At 51.4% G+C, this 18261-nt stretch overlaps 2 protein-coding genes across 5 annotated transcripts in view; both read left to right on the top strand.

Annotated features, from left to right (window-relative positions):
• LOC111146277 (talin 1) overlaps positions 1-1851 on the top strand; it is a 32396-nt gene extending 30545 nt beyond the window's left edge. The window contains exons 52-57 of the mRNA XM_022501756.1: positions 81-205; positions 303-428; positions 556-618; positions 728-910; positions 1049-1177; positions 1282-1851. Coding sequence (XP_022357464.1) covers positions 81-205; positions 303-428; positions 556-618; positions 728-910; positions 1049-1177; positions 1282-1407 — 752 coding nt within the window. The 3' untranslated portion in view covers positions 1408-1851. The remainder of the gene's footprint in view (positions 1-80; positions 206-302; positions 429-555; positions 619-727; positions 911-1048; positions 1178-1281) is intronic.
• Positions 1852-9539: 7688 nt separating this feature from the next.
• On the top strand, positions 9540-17984 carry LOC111145591 (tropomyosin 2). Of its 4 annotated transcripts, none has more exons than XM_022500571.1 (9): positions 9540-10926; positions 11355-11480; positions 14376-14509; positions 14607-14724; positions 14819-14889; positions 15346-15421; positions 15598-15660; positions 15826-15895; positions 16772-17090. In XM_022500571.1, the coding sequence occupies exons 1-9, from the start codon at positions 10813-10815 to the stop codon at positions 16852-16854; spliced, it is 855 nt and encodes a 284-aa protein (XP_022356279.1). In that variant the 5' UTR covers positions 9540-10812; the 3' UTR covers positions 16855-17090. The 4 variants fall into 4 exon arrangements, with proteins under 4 accessions (XP_022356279.1, XP_022356280.1, XP_022356278.1 ...); XM_022500572.1 differs by lacking the exon at positions 16772-17090 and adding an exon at positions 17836-17984 and having other exon boundaries at positions 9541-10926; XM_022500570.1 differs by lacking the exon at positions 15346-15421 and adding an exon at positions 15028-15103 and having other exon boundaries at positions 9541-10926; positions 16772-17826.
• Positions 17985-18261: the final 277 nt, after the last annotated feature.

Here is an 18261-nt window from a genome sequence, read left to right as displayed (position 1 = left end):
GCCAGGCCCCACGTGCTGCCCAGTGCTCCTGACCTCCCTGCTCTGCCTTAGCCCTTTTCTTCGTCCCTTCACCCCACTAGGAACAGAATGGGTGGACCCAGAGGACCCCACAGTCATCGCTGAGAATGAGCTCCTGGGAGCTGCAGCCGCCATAGAGGCTGCGGCCAAAAAGCTGGAGCAGCTGAAGCCTCGGGCCAAACCCAAGGTCAGTCCTCCCCTGTCCCTCTTCCTGCCCCTCCTACTGGCAGTGTCCCCACCTTCACTTTGCATCTCTCTCTGCAACCTTTGTCTGTCTGTTGTAGGAGGCAGATGAGTCCCTAAACTTTGAGGAGCAGATCCTAGAAGCTGCCAAGTCCATCGCGGCAGCCACCAGCGCCCTGGTAAAGGCGGCGTCAGCTGCCCAGAGGGAACTGGTGGCCCAAGGGAAGGTACGTACTTGGACGCCAAGGAGAATGGGCCCAGCAGCCACTTTGCTGTCCATCCTCAAGTTGATGGGGGGCTTTTACACACCCCGGAGAGCACAGGTCTGAGTAGGCCCTCCTCTTTCCTCCACAGGTGGGCGCCATTCCAGCCAATGCACTGGATGATGGGCAGTGGTCCCAGGGCCTCATTTCTGCTGTGAGTACACAATACCCACTAGGTCCCTCAGCTAGGGAGGCTTGAGAAGGCCGGAGAGGGGAAGGACCAGGGCAAGAGGCATATTCTAATCTAATCCTCCTCACCTCAGGCCCGGATGGTGGCTGCAGCCACCAACAATCTGTGTGAAGCCGCCAATGCGGCTGTACAAGGCCACGCCAGCCAGGAGAAGCTCATCTCCTCAGCCAAGCAGGTGGCCGCCTCCACAGCCCAGCTCCTTGTGGCCTGCAAGGTCAAGGCCGACCAGGACTCGGAGGCAATGAAACGACTTCAGGTGAGGAACCCTGACCATCTGATGGTACCTTGGGCTGTGCTGCTTTAAACCGTTACCCCGACATGTGCTTCTCTGTGAGGGAGTGGGGCGACTCGCTCAGCTGAGTTCCCAGCCTCCTGCTGCCTTCTCTCTGCGCAGGCTGCCGGCAACGCAGTGAAGCGAGCCTCGGATAACCTGGTGAAGGCAGCACAGAAGGCCGCAGCCTTTGAAGACCAAGAGAATGAGACAGTGGTAGTGAAGGAGAAGATGGTTGGGGGCATTGCCCAGGTGAGCTTTGCCCCAGACCCTCCACAGGACACTGCCAGGGCCCCGGCGACCCCGCACCCTAAGGCACAGACTTCTAAACCAAGCCCCTGCTCTCCATCCCTCAGATCATTGCCGCACAGGAAGAGATGCTTCGGAAGGAACGAGAGCTAGAAGAGGCGCGGAAGAAGCTGGCACAGATTCGGCAACAACAGTATAAGTTCCTGCCTTCAGAGCTTCGGGACGAGCACTAGGGCAGCCGCTTCTGTTTAATGCAGACCCAGCCCAGAGACTGTGCCTGCCACTACCAAAGCCTTCTGGGCTGTCGGGCCCCACCCGCCCAACCCCAGCACTCCCCAAAGTGCCTGCCAAACCCCGGGCCTGGTCCACCCAGTCCCGCTGCACATCCCCTGTCCCATCCCTGATTCCAAGTGCCTTCATGCCCTAGGGCCCCCTAAGTGCCTGCCCCTCCCTAGAGTATTAACGCTCCAAGAGTATTAACGCCGCTATACCTCAGTCTGAACCTGCCAGGGCTCCTGCCCGCTCCACCCTGCCAACAGCTGCCAGCCAGTCCCCACAGCCTTGGCTCTCCTCCTCCTTTTTTGATACTGCCTGCCCCCACCCCCAGCTACCTTGGGGGCCACGGGGTTGTAAGCCCCAAACAGGTCATGCTCCAATAAAGGTGATTCTGCCTGCAACCTCTGCATGGCTTTATGAGGAGGTGGGGGAGTCCCCTCAGGGAAAGAGGGTGTGGAGGAAAGAATGCGATTCAGTTCTATCACCAACGTCATCTGGCTCAGAAATGGGCTGGGGACACGTTGTGGCATTCTGCCCCCTGCGGCCCCTTCTTCCTGCTTGTACCCAGATCCCCAAAGTCACCATAGTTCGGAAGCTGAGAAGTCCTATTCCTGTTGTCCCCTAGCACACCGGCCAGTGCCTATGCCTCACCAAGTGTCATTCTTTGGCTGGGACAGCAGCTGCCACTGCTCTTTGTGGCTACCAGGGACACTCTGTTCTTCATAACTGCTCAAAGTATTTGAACAAATCCAGTTCCTGCCCAAATTCAAAGTTTGGTTTTTTTTTTTTTAAGATTTTATTTATTTATTTGACAGAGAGATCACAAGTAGGCAGAGAGGCTGGCAGAGAGAGACGGGGAAGCAGGCTCCCCGCTGAGCAGAGAGCCTGATGCGGGGCTTGATCCCAGGACCCTGAGACCATGACCTGAGCCAAAGACAGAGGCTTAACCCACTGAGCCACCCCAGGCGCCCCATCAAATTCAAAGTTTTAAAAAGCAGTTTTGAGGAAAAGAATAAGCTTTTAAGTTACAAGTGTCTGAGTCTCAGAGACCTATGGCCACAGATCTGGTCGAGGCTGTTAACAAGCAAAGAATCCAACCCGAGGGTGCATCAGGTAGGTTCCACTGCTGACAGGGCACTTGTAGGCCCTCCCAGGCCTTGTTACTCCTGCCTACAACAGCACTCGAAGAAAAAGAACTGAAAAAGCTTGACCCTGGTGTAAGACCTCATCTGGGGGCACAGCTCCCCTCATGGCCAGGCAGGTACTGGTAGCCCCATTCCAGTTGCCCTGCTAATCTGGAGTTAGGTGGAGGGAAGTGGTCAGGGAGGGAGATGTTTCCACTTCCTTCCACATTCACCCCCGCCTGCCCCCATGGCATGGACCAGGTGGCGGTCCTCTCAGGCATATCATGATTCTCATGCATGATTCTTTAACCAGCTCTGTTGCCCAGATTATTTCCTTGTCTCTCCTTCCAAGTAAAACACAAACATCACCCACTACTATTCTTGGGTACATTTCACCTTAAAGCTATCTTCTACTCCTATCCCATCAGAGTAAGTTTAAAGTAGATGGGATTACTTTGTCCTCCCCAGAGCAGCCCATTAGGGAAGGTGCCAACTTCCTACCATTGCTCCTGTCCCCTGTGATTAATTCATTCAATATTTGCTAAGCCATGCCCATGCTAAGCACTGGAAAATAGAGCTGCATTATCACCTCTGACGCAGAGGCCTGGCAACTCCAGTACATACCACTATGGCCCCCTCATCCCAGATTCAATGTCTTAACATCGTGAGTTGGGAACCGTAGCATTCAAATCCCTTCTACAACTTCCCCAACAAGTGGTAGTCCAGACTGTCTGAACCCCTCCAGCTATCAGCCCAGAACAGCTGCTTCTCCAGCTGCCACTTCCCTGCTGTGTTCTCAGGAACTGTGACCAATTGCATACCTCTTACTTGAGATGCCTCAGGGAGCCTTCTGGGGAGAGCTTCGAACACCCATTAGACCAGCAGTTCTTAAAATGTAGTCCTTGGGCACCTACTGGTGCACAAGACCCTTTCAGGAATCCATAAGTTCAAGATTATTTTCATATCACTAAGACATTATTTTCCTTCTTTACAATGTTCAACATTTGTACTGACAGTACAGAAACAATGGTGGGTAAAACTGCCTTAGCACCTAACAAGGCACTGGCACAAACTGTACGGATAATCATAATTCTTCACCATCACGCACTAGCAATTTAAAAAATAAATGCCAGCCTCACTTAATGTCCCTGATGAAGCAGTTTTTAAAAATTAATTTTATTAAATCTAAATCCTTGAGTAACAAGTCTTTTCAATATTTTTTTTTAAGTAGGCTCCATACCCAACATGGGCTCAAACTCATAACCCTGACGTCAAGAGTCACATGCTTCCCCTGACTGAGCCAGCCAGGTGCCCCGTCTTTTCAATATTCTATGTGGTGAATCGGGACCAGAACACGTGTGCTGCACACCAAAGGATGACTGTGTCTCAAGGAAAACACTTAATCATTTGACTTGTGAGCTGAACCAACTGTTTTTTTTCATGGAATACCACATACACTTGAAAACGACTGACAAACCAGGGTTATCAGCCTTTGGTATCTGGCAGAACTTTTCTCAAAAAGGAACAAAGGGAATCTAGAACATCAGGGGAAAACCCAACAGTATTTTTTTTTTAAAGATTTATTTATCTGAGAGATAAATCTGGTGGGGTGGGATGGAGGGAGAAGGAAAGAGAGGGGGGACTCTCCAGCACACTGAGATCACAATCTGAGCTGAAATCAAGAGGCAGATGCCTAACTGACTGAGCCACCCAGGCTCTCCAAAACTCAACAGTATTTGTTGGCAATTTGAGCTTTCAAGTAAAAATTAGAATTCTGGAAAATGTGTGTCCGCTACCATGAGCTTCACAGCTTCCCAAAACTTAAAACTTAGACTTTTCTTTTTTTCTTTTTTTTAAGATTTTATTTATTTATTTGACAAAGATCACAAGTAGGCAGAGAGAGAGAGAGAGAGAGAGAGAGGAGGAAGCAGGCTCCCCGCTGAGCAGGGAGCCCGATGCGGGCTTCGATCCCAGGACCCTGGGATCATGACCCGAGCCGAAGGCAGAGGCTTTAACCCACTGAGCCACCCAGGCGCCCAAAACTTAGACTTTTCCATTGATACCAATCATATTAAGGAATTTGGTTTCTTTTTATAACATGTATAATGAAATACATCAATATTTGGAACATTTGCTGAATCAATATTTTCCAAGTGACCAATGCATAATGTTACATAATTATCCCTGGGTAGAAAATCCAACCAAAACGCAACACAGACCATGGGATTTTAATGTAATATAGTACAAAAAAGTAACTGATGTGGTTTCAGATTCCACATTGCAAATAACCCTTAAGAACCTACAATTTGTCAAGTACTAAGGTACTATCAAAGAAGAATATACACAATTACCTGAAAAGACTATAAATATTCTACTCTCCAGCTATGTATCTATGTGAGACTAGATTTTCTTCCCCATATACAGTACTTTAAACAAACCATCCTAGGGGTGCCTGGGTGGCTCAGTGGGTTAAGCCTCTGCCTTCGGCTCAGGTCACGATCCCAGGGTCCTGGGATCGAGCCCCACATCGGGCTCTCTGCTCTGCAGGGAGCCTGCTTCCTCCTCTCTCTCTCTGCCTGCCTCTCTGCCTACTTGTGATCTCTGTCTGTCAAATAAATAAACAAAATCTTTAAAAAAAAAAAAAACATCCTATAATAATAGATATAAAACAAGTAGATTCTGAGAATCCATACGTCCTCTATTAAATCAGGTATTATATTAAAGAGATTTGTAAAAATGTAAAATAACTGCCATCCTCTCATTAATTTAGGGAGGTAAATATAGTCTTCATTTAAAAATATTTACGTTCAAAGTAGAAAGGTTCTGGGACACCTGGGTGGCTGAATCGGGTAAGCATTTGCCTTTTGTTCGGGTTATGATCCCAGGGTACAGGGATTGAGTCCCGTTGCAGGCTCTGTGCTCAGACCGGAGTCTGCATCTCCCTCTCCCTCTGCCCAACACCCCCCCGCCCCGGCTTGTGCGCTCTCTCTCAGATAAATAAATAAAATCTTTCTTTTTTTTTTTAAGATTTTATTTATTTGACAGAGAGACACAGCAAGAAAGGGAACACAACCAGGGGGAATGGGAGAGGGAGAAGCAGTCTTCCCACCCATGCACCCCCATAAAATCTTTTTTTTTTAAAGCCTTCCTATAAAAAAAAAAATGGACAAAAAAATAGGTTTTGGGCACCTGGGTGACTCAATCGTTAGGCGTCTGCCTTCGGCTTGGATCATGATCCTAGGGTCCTGGCATCGAGCGCCACATTGGGCTCTCTGCTCAGTGGGGAGCCTGCTTCCTCCTCTCTCTCTGCCTGCAGCTCTGCCTACTTGTGATCTCTGTCTGTCAAATAAATAAATAAAAATCTTTTAAATAAAAATAAAAAAATAAAAATTTTTAAAAAAGTGAATGGGATAACATATTTGCAAATGATATATCTAATAGAGGTTAATATACAATATATGTAAAGAACTTACACAACTCAACACCAAAAGAAACAATCTGATTAAAAATTGGGCAGAGTGGGGCATCTGGGTGGCTCAGTGGGTTAAGCCTCTGCCTTCAGCTCAGGTCATGATCACAGGGTCCTGGGATCAAGCCCTGCATCAGGCTCTCTGCTCAGCAGGGAGCCTGCTTCCCCCTCTCCCTCTGCCTGCCTCTCTGCCTACTTGTGATCTCTGTCAAATAAATAAATAAAGTCTTAAAAAAAAAAAAAAAACGGGCAGAGGACCTGACCATACATTTTTTCCAAAAAAGACATACAGATAGCCACAGACACATGAAAAGATGCTCAACATTATTTTTTTAAAAGATTTTATTTATTTATTTGACAGAGCTCACAAATAGGCAGAGAGACATGCACAGAGAGAGAGGGGGAAGCAGGCTCCCTGCTGAGCAGAGAGCCTGATGCGGGGCTCGATCGCAGGACCCTGGGATCATGACCTGAGCCGAAGGCAGAGGCTTAACCCACTGAGCCATCCAGGCGCCCCGATGCTCAACATTATTAATCATTAGGGAACTGCAAGTCAAAATCACAATGACATATCACTTTACACCAGTCAGAATGGCTAGTATCAATAAGACAAGAAATAACAAGTGTTGGAGAGGACGTGGAGAAAGGGGGACCCTTGTACACTGTCAGTGGGAATGTAAATTGGTGCAAATACTGTGGAAAACAGTATGGCGGTTCCTTAAAAAAATGAAAAATAGAAATACCACACAATCCAGTATTTCCACTACTGGGTATCTATCCAAAGAAAATGAAGACTCTAATTCAAAAAGATATGTGTACCTCTATGTTTATTGCAACATTATTTACAATAGCCAAGATACAGAAGAAACTCAAGCATCTGTTGATAGATAAATAAAGATGTGGTGTATTGAGGGGTGCCTGGGTGGCTCAGTGGGTTAAGCCTCTGCCTTCAGCTTGGGTCATGGTCTCAGGGTCCTGGGATCGAGCCCTGAGTCGGGCTCTCTGCTCAGCGGGGAGCCTGCTTCCCTTCCTCTCTCTCTCTGCCTGCCTCTCTGCCTACTTGTGATCTCTGTCTGTGAAATAAATAAAATCTTAAAAAAAAACACAAAACTTTAAATTAAAAAAAAAAAAAGATGTGGTGTATTGATACACACAATGGAATGTTACCCAGCCATAAAAAAGAATGCACTCTTGCCATTTGCAACAACATGGATGGACCCTAGAGAGTATTTTGAAAGGTGAAATAAGTCAGTCCAAGAAAGACAAATACTATTTGATTTCACGTATATGTGGAATCTAAAAAGAATCTAAAAAAACTAATGGACAAACAACAACAAGGGGCACCTGGGTGGCTTAGTCGGTTGAGCATCTGCCTTTGGCTCTACTCGCGATCTCAGGATCCTGGGATTGAGCCACACGTCGTCGGGCTCCCTGCTCAGCAGGGAGTCTGCTTCTGCTTCTCATTCTCCCTCTACCCCTACCCTCCCATTCTGCGCCACTGCTTGTGCTCTCTCACTCTCTCTCAAATAAATAAAATCTTAAACAGCAATAAAACAGACTCTTAAATACAGAGAACAAACTGGTGGTTACCAGAGGGAAGGTGGGGGGATGGACAAAATACGAAATAGATACAGGGCATTAAGAGGTATAAGCTTCCAGTTATACAATAAATGTCATGGAGATGAAAAGTACAGTGTAGGGAATGCAGTCAGTAATATTGTAATAACATATGGTGACTACAGTCATCGTGGTGAGATTATAGAATTGTTGAATTAATATGTTGTACACCTGTAATTAATACAACATCATATGTTAATTATACATCAATACAAAAACATTTATGTTAACAGGGTTAATGTATAATGGGTTTCCACTGTTTTTAACGAATTTGTAAAAATTTAAATTTTTTCTGTTTCCCTTTTTTTTCATTTTTAAAGGTTTTATTTATCTATGTGACAGAGAGAAAAAGAATACAAGCAGAGGGAGCAGCAGAGGCTGAGGGAAAAACAGGCTCCTTGCTGAGCAGAGAGCCCAATGACGGACTCAATCTCAGGACCCTGGGATCATGACCTGATGCTGAAGGCAGTTGCTTAACCACCTGAGCCACCCAGGTGCCCCTCAGGTTCCATTTTAATACGTTAAGTATTGATAGATATAATCCACTTCAACAAAAGGTTTTTGGATCTTCAAACCCTATTCTTAATTTTTAAGAATATAAGAGGTTCTAAAACCAAAAAGTTTAGGGGGAAAAAAAAGTCTGAGAACTGCTGCACTAGATCATAAGTTCCTTTAGATCCAGACAGTATTAATATTTTTGTGTGCATAAAAAATTTTACCCAGCAGAAGTTTATCAAGTGTCAACTCTTATGCCTGATGCTGTATTACACACTGGGGATTCAGAGTTGAAAAAGTCCCTGTTCTTAGAGGATTCACAGGCCATTGAAGAAGACACATAGGTAGGTACAAGAACAACTCTAACAGAACTATGAGAATTATAGGAGCCTACACTAAGAATACCAATCTATTAGGTGAAGGGAATGAGAGGTGCAGTGACCAAGGAAGGCTTCCCAGAAAAGCCATCATTTGATCTGAGTTTTTACGGCCATCAGAATCAGCCAACAGAAGAGCATTCTAGACAGAGGGAACAGAATGCATAAAAAGTGGAAGCTTTAAGAGAAGTATGGTTATTTCCAGGTCCTGCATGTGGTTCAGTCCGAATGCAGCATGAAGTACAAGTCTGTGTATTGGGGGTGAGGATGGGAATGAAAGGAAATGAGGCAGGGAGGTAGGCAGGGGCCAAAACGCAGGACTTCATATACCATATTAAGAAATGTGGATTTTTATCTTAAAAGAGAGAGGCAGGAGGGAGGGGTTTGGGAGTATTTTAGTATCTTATTGGCAGTAACTTTTTAAAAGATTTTTGGTAACAATGTCAAGGTTCTGTTGAAAGAACATGTGAATTGGGGACCCAGGAGGAAGACCACAGCAGACACAGGCTGGGGGTACTGTAAGGAGCTGCCCAAGACAAACCCAGACACATCATGTGTAGGAAGTAGAATCCACAGGATTAAGTGGCTGTGGAAAGTGAGGGACAGGGGAGCGCTTGGTTACCCCCAGGGGTTTAGCACTGGCTACTGGGGAGGGTGGAGGTGTCTTCCACACGTTTGGGGAAAACAGGGAGATGGTCGCAATGAACGCTGCGAGAGGTCAGGTTTGTTCCACGCGTAGCAAATCGGCAGCTGAGCAGATCTAAATACATTTCCGCACCCCGTCCGTCCCCAGCGGCCCGGGCCCGGGGCCCTCGGTTCCCACGGCTCCCGCCCCCACCAGCAAAAGCCAGGCCGCCCCCCACCCCCACCAACGCTCAGCCTCAGGGGAGCGAGGAGAACCGCTCCCTCCTAGTTTCCTCCGCCGGGACTCCCCTTCCCCCTCCTCCGAAGCGGCTCTCCATTTCCTCTCCCGCCCACCCCGCCCGAGGAAGCACGAAAACAAACAGCCCCGCACCCCGGGCCTCACGCTTCCCGACCCGGGAGCTGCTCCCGCTGGGGCGGCCTCAGGGAGAGGAGGCATCCCGCCCCCGACTCCCGATGCCGGGAGCTCAGGAACTCTTCCCCTCGACCCCCGCCTTCCCCGCCTCAGCCCGGCCCCGCCTCCCCACGGGGAAACAGCCCAAAAAAGGGCAGAAAAGAAATTTTGGCGTAAAGTTGGCCAGCAAGAGACAAGAGAGTCGGCAAGGAGAAGGAAGGGAGGCAGAGCGCGCAGGGCAGCTGCGGCTATTGGAAAGCCCGCAGGGGGAGGGGGAGGAGACAGGAGGGCCGCGTCCCTGGGGGTGGGGGCGGGGAGCGCGCCTGGTCGGGCCCGGCGGGAGCCACGCGGAAAATATGCGGGGCACGTGGGGGGCAGGGCGGGCGGGGCGCGGAGCTGGGTACCTAGCCGCCCCGCCACCGTAGGAGGGGCGCTGCCTCAGGGGCAGGGGCTGGAAGGGGAAGCGAGGGGAAGAGAGGTCAGGCCCGCCCTCGGGGGCAGCAGGCCCGGCCTCGTTCCTCACTGGCTCGGGACCCTGGGCTCCCTTCCTGCCTCAGTTTCCCCAAGTCCCTGGTGAGACTCACCGCTGTCACTACCACGTCGGTAACGCTGACCCAGAGTCTGGGACTCGGGGTAAATTGAGGTACTCGAACCACGGAGGAGCCCCGCCTCCCAAGAGACATTTAATCCAGGGGGATTTACAGGAAACTTCTAAATTAAGGGCAGCGACCGCTGCAGCTGAGGGGGGCACGCGGGTCCCTGCGCCCGCGCAGCTGCCGTGAGCTCACGCCCCGAAATAGCCCCAGGGGCCCCAACCGCAGCTGTTACTGGGCCCGGCTGTCACTCAGAGGAACTTTAGAGCCCCCAGCCCGAGGGTCCCCTCCCCTCCGCAAGGCCAGAGTTTTTCCAGCAGACTGTACTAGCTACTTTACCTTCCGACGGCTGGGGGATGGGGGAGGGGAGGAGCCTCAAGGGGGGCGGTCTCGAGGGGGTGGGCGCAGGGGGCGGCCGCGTTCCCCCACCAGGCTGAGCTTCTGCCCCTACAAGGTTTGGGCCGCGGTGGGGGAGGGTCCCGGCCCCCGGCTCCGCCCGGCCCCTCCCAGCCTTTTAGGCGCCCGCGCTGCTGGGACATCCCAGTCCCGCTTGGTCCTCCTCGCCCTCCACCCGTGCGCCCAGTCCGCGCAGCCAGCCCAGTTCGTCCAGTCCACACTGCCCGCCGGCCGGCCCGCCCCCCCACCGCAGCCATGGACGCGATCAAGAAGAAGATGCAGATGCTAAAGCTGGACAAGGAGAATGCCATCGACCGTGCCGAGCAGGCCGAGGCCGACAAGAAGCAGGCTGAGGACCGCTGCAAGCAGGTGGGGGCCCCGGACCCAGTGCCGCGCTCTCCTCCCTAACGAGGGAGGGGTAGGCCCTGCCCTGTGCCCCCTAGCCTGAGGCCTGCGATTGCAGGCTTTCCCGTCCAGTGTGAGGGCTGGACTTTCACAGTACCATCCGGGACCCAGCCAAAGCCACACTTAATCTCACCCACCATACCTGGGCAGCTGCAGTCTCCCAATTTCCACACCTGCCCCTGCAGAACAATGATGGGTCCAGCTTCTTGGGGCTGGAAGCTTTATCTCTAGCCCCACCAGGTCCCTCTCAACACCCCTGGCTGCACTGTCCTTCCTCTGCTCTCCTGCTTCCTACCTGACAGCCTCTAAGTACCTTTTAGTAGCCCCCTCTCCCACAGCCGGGCCTCCTTCCTGAGCCCCCCGCCTAACTAACCAAGGCCTCTCCCTCCCAGCTGGAGGAGGAGCAGCAGGCCCTCCAGAAGAAGCTGAAGGGGACAGAGGATGAGGTGGAAAAGTATTCTGAGTCAGTGAAGGATGCCCAGGAGAAACTGGAACAGGCTGAGAAGAAGGCTACCGATGTGAGTGTGGACCTGGGATATGGTGGGAGAGTGCACTGGGAGGGGTCCCAGATACAGGAATGAAGGGAGAAGGGGACCTGGACATCCCCAGCACCAGGACAGAAATAGTTTCCTCTCAGAAACCCAGGCTAAGGCAAGGTTGCACAATTAATCTAAGGCAGTGGGTAAATCAAAACCACACACCATTTCCCGCAGAAGACGCAGCCTTGTAAGTCCATTTGGTTCTAGCTCTTAGAACGCCCAGTGATCAAGCAGTTAGTCATCGTGGGGGTTGGGGGTGGTACAAGAATTTACCATCTACCTCAATTAATCCTCTAGCTGAAAGTGGAGAAGAGGCTGTAGCTCCATTTGCAGGGTGTGGGGTGTGGGTGTAGGTACTACTGAGTAGGAGGAGGAAGAGGAATCCAGAGATGGGGCCTGACTTGAGTTACACCCCTGGGGGGCCATTAGAAATTCCCTGGCCTTGACCTCTGGCTCCAGCAGCCCTGCTGAGCACTGGGGCCCAGCTCAGGTTCTAATGGCCCCTCATTTACCCTCATTAAGCTGTCAGCCTTGAGACCATGCCAGACCACAGGAGGGAAGGACAGGGCCACAAATGCCAAGGCAGCCACCTTACCAAGTCCTGTTCACTCTGATATTTCTCTGTCCACCCTACATCCCCCTAACCACATTTCTCTACCTTCTGCCATTCCCAGCCCCCACCTTGAGGTTGAAGAATGGCCAAATGACCATCCAAATGACTTTGGTTATGATACTTGTACCATTCTCTGCCTCAGTTTCCCCACTTGCCTTCCATCCAGGATTAAAATGAGTCTATGATTGGAGGTATGGTAGGATTGGCAAAAGTAGGTCTGAACATTTGAGATCTGAGGTGACATTACTGTTTATGTTGACCATTATCCATGTTCCCCAACACCTTCCCGCCAAGGTTGGTTTCTCTGACCTCCAGGCTTGGTTTTGGTTCTCCACCAGCCCTGGCACTTGGGAGGGAACTGACCTGCAGCTGCTCGCAAAGGCAGCCCTGTGTGTTTGATGCTCTATAAATAACTAAGGCCCAGTGCAGCTGGAGGCAGGACTGGAAACCTAAGGAGCTGGGTGGGGGCTAGAGGGGAGGAGGGGAGGACAGGGACAGAGCTGGGGATGCAGGGCAGCAGTGCCAGGAGTCAGTAGCAAACACTGCCTGGACTTATTGTATGACCTTGAACACAGCACTTCACTTACACAATGCCTCAGTTTCTCCCTTCTCTCTTCACATTTATCCAGTGGGGACAGTAGTGCCTGTCCTGTGTTTGGAGAGCAGCATCTATAACTGGGAAGAGCTTGAGAAGTAGAAAATGGCAATTATCAGTCCTGTGATGAGGACCCCAGGACTTCCCAGACTTTTCAGAGTCATTTGTCATCTCACTATCACAAAGAGAGTTTTCCTTTTATCTTTCTCTAGAGTAGACCCCTAAGGTCCCCCAGAGTCATTCTTCCCAATCCCCACTGCTGTCCCCAGAATCCTTCCACACTGAGTCATCTGGTCCTCTGCCCATGATGAGCTTTTGTCACTCTAGGTGGCCTCAAGCACCTGGAGGACAAGCCACAACTTTATATGGTGCTGAGTTTCCCCTGCTGTTCAATACCACCCAGGACCTGCTTTCTACCTGCTCTGTCCCCAGGGCTGCCACCCATCCCTTCCCTCTTTCACTTCTTCCCCTACACTGGCCCTTTCTCCTTTCCAATCTTAAATCTCAAGGTCTTTGTCTCTGAGGGAGAGACAGGGATAACCTAACATTTATGGAGTGCAGACTCTGCAGACAGTGTGCCCAAGTGCTTGCCACATACTGTTTTACAATTTCCCAAACTTGGCTTATCATCAAAATCACTTGGAAGCTTAAAAAAAAAAGAAAGGGGTGGGGGAAGATTTCCAAGCTCCTGCCCTGGAAATCTTATTTCAGTGGACCTAGCATGGAGCTAGAAAGCCTGTTTTGTTTTACAAGCCCTTCCACGTGGTCTTGTTGATTATTAGAAGACCTGCATTACCTCAGAACCACCTACAGAAGAGGAACTGCTTGTGTCAACTCAGATTTAAAATTTAAAAAGGAGGAATCTGAGGCCTGGAGGGACTAAATAAGTTGCCCAAGGTCACCCAAGTGTAGAGTGGGTGAGCTGTAGCTGACTCAGAGCCCATGCTCTTAACACCAAACTTCAGTGCTTCTCTCATTTTCCTTTATTGGAGGCCCTTCTTGCTCTGCCTTCTTATTTTCATAAGGTATCATCATTTTCCGTGGACCATTCCCAAAACCTCCGTGGTTCTACTTCTACTGCAGATCTGGGGCTGCACATGTGTCATTCACACGGCCCTAGCACCGCCTCCAGGTGCCCCTGGCGGGGCGGGGCACTGTCCAGAAGCCCCTTGTTACAGCCACGGCTGTCTCCCTTCGGCCGGGCTAGGCTCCAAGCCCCTTACTGGGAGTCTGACTGGCAGCTGGTGACTCTGTGATTGGCTGTTTTTAGCAGTGGCGCTGTCTGGTTGGCTCGATTTTCCCCACCCCCTTGGGCCAGGCTTTGTTGTGGAGGAGTCAGAAGGACTCAGACCTGGTCTGAGCATGGAGCGCTTTCAGTGGGTACAGAAAGGCCTGCAGATAACCATCAGGAAACTATGCACAGCGCTAGAAGAGTCCCTGAAGCAGAGGAGTGGAGCTTGTTAAGGAATGCATGTTTTGGGCTGGAGTAGAGAATCCTGGATAGAAGATGGTTGGTTAGCAGGGTGGGGCGGGGGGGAAATAAGACTGAAAGTCTGGAAGCCAGGAAACAGATTCTTTCTGACAAGAATCTTACCATCCTCTGGAACCTCTCTGATCCTCATCCAAGGCAAAAAAAGCCCCCTGATCTCTGGCCTTTGACCCACAGGCCGAGGCAGATGTGGCCTCCCTGAACCGCCGCATTCAGCTGGTAGAGGAGGAGCTGGACCGGGCACAGGAGCGCCTGGCCACAGCCCTGCAGAAGCTGGAGGAGGCTGAGAAGGCAGCTGATGAGAGCGAGAGGTGGGCAGGGGGCCTCCCAGAGGGCGGGCCAGGCAGGGGCTGGCAGCCTGTCTCTGCTGGTCCTGACCCAACTTCTATCCCGCACCCTGCGTCTCAGAGGAATGAAGGTCATCGAAAACCGAGCCATGAAGGATGAGGAGAAGATGGAGCTGCAGGAGATGCAGCTGAAGGAGGCTAAGCACATCGCTGAGGATTCCGACCGCAAATATGAGGAGGTGACAGCCCTGCCCCACTTCTTTCTCCCTCCCAAACCACAGATGCTCCCAGCCACTCACCAGAGGTGTGCGCCTTCTGTCCCTCTCCCCCCAGGTGGCCAGGAAGCTGGTGATCCTGGAAGGAGAGCTGGAGCGCTCAGAAGAGAGAGCAGAGGTGGCTGAGAGGTAAGGAGACCCTGGGGCAGCAAGTGAAACTTGGCCTGGTCCATGGCTCTGGGGTACTCTGGACTGTGGGAAGCAGTTGCCCAGGCTTGGGGCCATAGGGCCAGGTCCTGTCCTCTGACCCCGAACTGCTGCCCCCAGCCGCGCCAGGCAGCTGGAGGAGGAACTCCGAACCATGGACCAGGCCCTCAAGTCCCTGATGGCCTCAGAAGAGGAGGTAGTGACCTCTCTGGACCTTTCTGGGCAGTGGTGCCTTCTCTCAGCTCACCTTCCCCCCAAGTCTCAGGCTGTTCTCTCACCTGCTGGGGGTTGGGAAGGGCCTGGGGCTTCCAAACTCTGCCTGCTGTCACTCTCACAACTTTGCTCTTCTCTTCTCTCTTCCACCCCTTCCTCACTGTGCGGTCTCCACTGTCTCCCACACTTTGCCCTCACACCCCCCCCACCACACACCCCCTGCAGTAAATGTGGGGACCTAGAGGAGGAGCTGAAAATTGTTACCAACAACTTGAAATCCCTGGAAGCCCAAGCGGACAAGGTAGAAGGGGGTAGACGGGCAGTTAGGATGGGGTCCTGCAGGGGAGGGAGGCGGTACGCTCAGGCAGGGAGGGGCTGGGTGTTCCCTGGAGACAAGATCAGGAGTAGCCTGTGGGCTCAGTGGAGTGAAGGATTTGTGGAGGCGACCTCCTGATGGCATGTGTATGTCCCTAAAAGTATTCCACCAAAGAAGATAAATATGAAGAGGAAATCAAACTGCTGGAGGAGAAGCTAAAAGAGGTGAGAGTCCTTCCCATCCCTGTTCTTCCCTCGAGCCCCAATCCCCGTCAGACTCTGCCTGTGGCAGGGACTTTGGGAATAGGGATGGAAGAGGAGGTTAACTTAAGTGAAAGTACCTGGGAGGGTCTAATTTTTGTCATTCCCCCTTCTTACCTTTACTCCCAGGCTGAGACCCGAGCAGAGTTTGCCGAGAGGTCTGTGGCAAAATTGGAGAAGACCATCGATGACCTGGAAGGTAAAGGGATATTCCCCTAATTCCCAAACCTTTTTAAGTGGTCTGTCCCATATTACATGTCCCAGATAAATTGGTGTTGGACCACCTAGGATTCCACCAGCTCCCAGGGCTGTGCCCACCATTCAAGTAGCTGCACCTGGGTGCGGTGTGCCCGCTCCAGTGCTTCTCGAACTTGAGCCCTGGTAGGGGCAATGCTGCTGGTCCTCAGACCACACTTTGAGTAGCACTGACCTAGACAATTTGTCCCCAAGTGCAACACAATAGCACTATATCACAAAGATCTCTTTATTAAAAATAGAGAGCTTTGGTTTAATATCTAAGTTTTCATGACATTAATGGGAAATACTATTTTAAGCTAGATTTGATGAAAATGAACATCCAGGTATTTGCTAATCTGTGGCTATTTCTCAGTAGTAGCAAGAATGTTGTACCTAAACTGTATTTTCTTTTTTTTTCTACGATAACCCTTTCACTTTTGTAATTCCCACTTCTCGTGCTTCTGGCCTTCTCGGCAAGCCTCAATTTTATCTCCAACTTTAGGACCTTTGTCCTTTCTGGCCCTAGCACCCTCCCCTAAAGCAAGCACTCCTACTCATTCAAAGCACTGTGCCCCCATGTCCCTGAGGGAGGTAGGAGCGCCAAGGAGAAGGACTGATTTAGGCTCCAGAGAAAAAAGAGACAGGGGTACAGAGAGGGGAAGAGGGAGCCCTCAGGGCTGTCCAGCCTGTTCTCTGGCCGATTTCTCCTACTCATCTTTGTCCACCTCTCTCTGATTCTTGTTCTCTCTTTCCATTACCCTCCTTCCTTTCCTCTTTCCCTTCATTCCCTCTCCCCACACTCCCATCTGGCTCCCTTCCCCTGGACCCCCACCCCCAGACGAAGTCTATGCACAGAAGATGAAGTACAAGGCCATCAGCGAGGAACTGGACAACGCACTCAACGACATCACCTCCCTCTGAGCCCCACGCCAGTGTGGCTCCCTCAGTCCCTTCTCTCTCCTCTTTCCGTTCTCAGTGGGGAGGGGGCAGGCAGGAGGAGCAAAATGGTCAGCATCACACAGCCAGGCTGGGCGCCGCCTCAAAGAGCCCCCACCACACCTGCCGCCCACCTTGGCACTTGCTTCGTCCTTCTATCCACCCACTCCACCCTCCAGCCTCTACCTCTCTCTGCTGCTTAATAAACTCAACTTGGTCTCCATGCTGTTTTCCTGCCCTCCAGAGATCACTTCCTCACCCCCTCAGAGACCCCGGCTTTTATAGACACCCCCAATCTTGCGAGCCCCACCCCCACACTGAGCTCACCCACAGAACACTGTGGCCCACACAGAACCCCCTTCACATGGCACTCTCACTCTGTCACTGTCTCACTGCTGCACGTTGGCACAAATCACGTCAGTCGCTGTGAGCCCTCTGCTGCTTCTGAGAGACACGCTCTTATGCTGACCTAGCCCTGTCACTGACCTCAGAGCACACCACTGCGGTTCCAGGATGAAGGAAGGACTGGAGAGGAGATGGGTGGGGAGGTGCCAAGGAAGGGCCAGAAGGTGGTGAAGGTCTGGGGTGACGTTTGGGAAAACCCTGCATCCCAACATGGGGCTTTCACTGCAGGTCTGGTTTCTGCCTCAAGCCTGTCTGTCTGGCCTTCCCCTTTCTGGCTCAGTCTTTGTCTTCCCTTCTGATTCCAACTCTCGTAAACCCTCTAGAGAAGGAGGTAAAGTAGTTTATGACTCAGGCCTCCCCATCCCACCCCCACGACCCCGAAGCCTTGAGTGAGGCATCTGTCTCTCTCTTGGTCAATCCGTCTATTTGCCCCTGGCACAGGATCTTAAGAGTCCTTCGTGCTTATGTCTTCCTGTGCCTTCATCCCATTTCAAATCTGCCTCATCCCCCATCTCCCCTCATGTCTCCCTGCCCCTCCTCACATGCTGCTTCCCCTCACAGAGACCTTGGCCAGTGCCAAGGAGGAGAACGTGGAGATACACCAGACTCTGGACCAGACCCTGCTGGAACTCAACAACCTGTGAGGGTTGCTCTGCCCCCAGCCGGGCTGCCTTCGCTGCCCCAACACAATAAAATGGATGTTACCTGCATCACGGGGCCCTTTCAACCTTTCTTTGATGTTAGCAATGGTGGTGGTAGTTTTCCAAAGTAGAAAGGCTGAGAGGATGCCCCGGGGGAGCAGTGGGGTGGAAGGGCCCGAGGGACCATACTCCACAGTAGGACTTCCTTTACCAAGGGAGCCAAGGGGTGGGGGCAGTGGGTTCCCGGAGGAGGGTTGTGAACAGATTGAGTGAAGCAGAGAGGCCCCTCTGGGCTGGGGGAACATCCAAACCCTTATTACCCACACCGCAAAGGAGCTGCAGTCAG

The sequence above is a fragment of the Enhydra lutris genome, unplaced genomic scaffold (assembly GCF_002288905.1).
Source record: "Enhydra lutris kenyoni isolate GAN:26980312 unplaced genomic scaffold, ASM228890v2 scaffoldscaffold13, whole genome shotgun sequence".
NCBI lineage: Eukaryota > Metazoa > Chordata > Mammalia > Carnivora > Mustelidae > Enhydra > Enhydra lutris.
The sequence above is the reverse complement of the archived record's forward strand: the minus strand, read 5'-3'. Positions and strand labels throughout refer to the sequence as shown.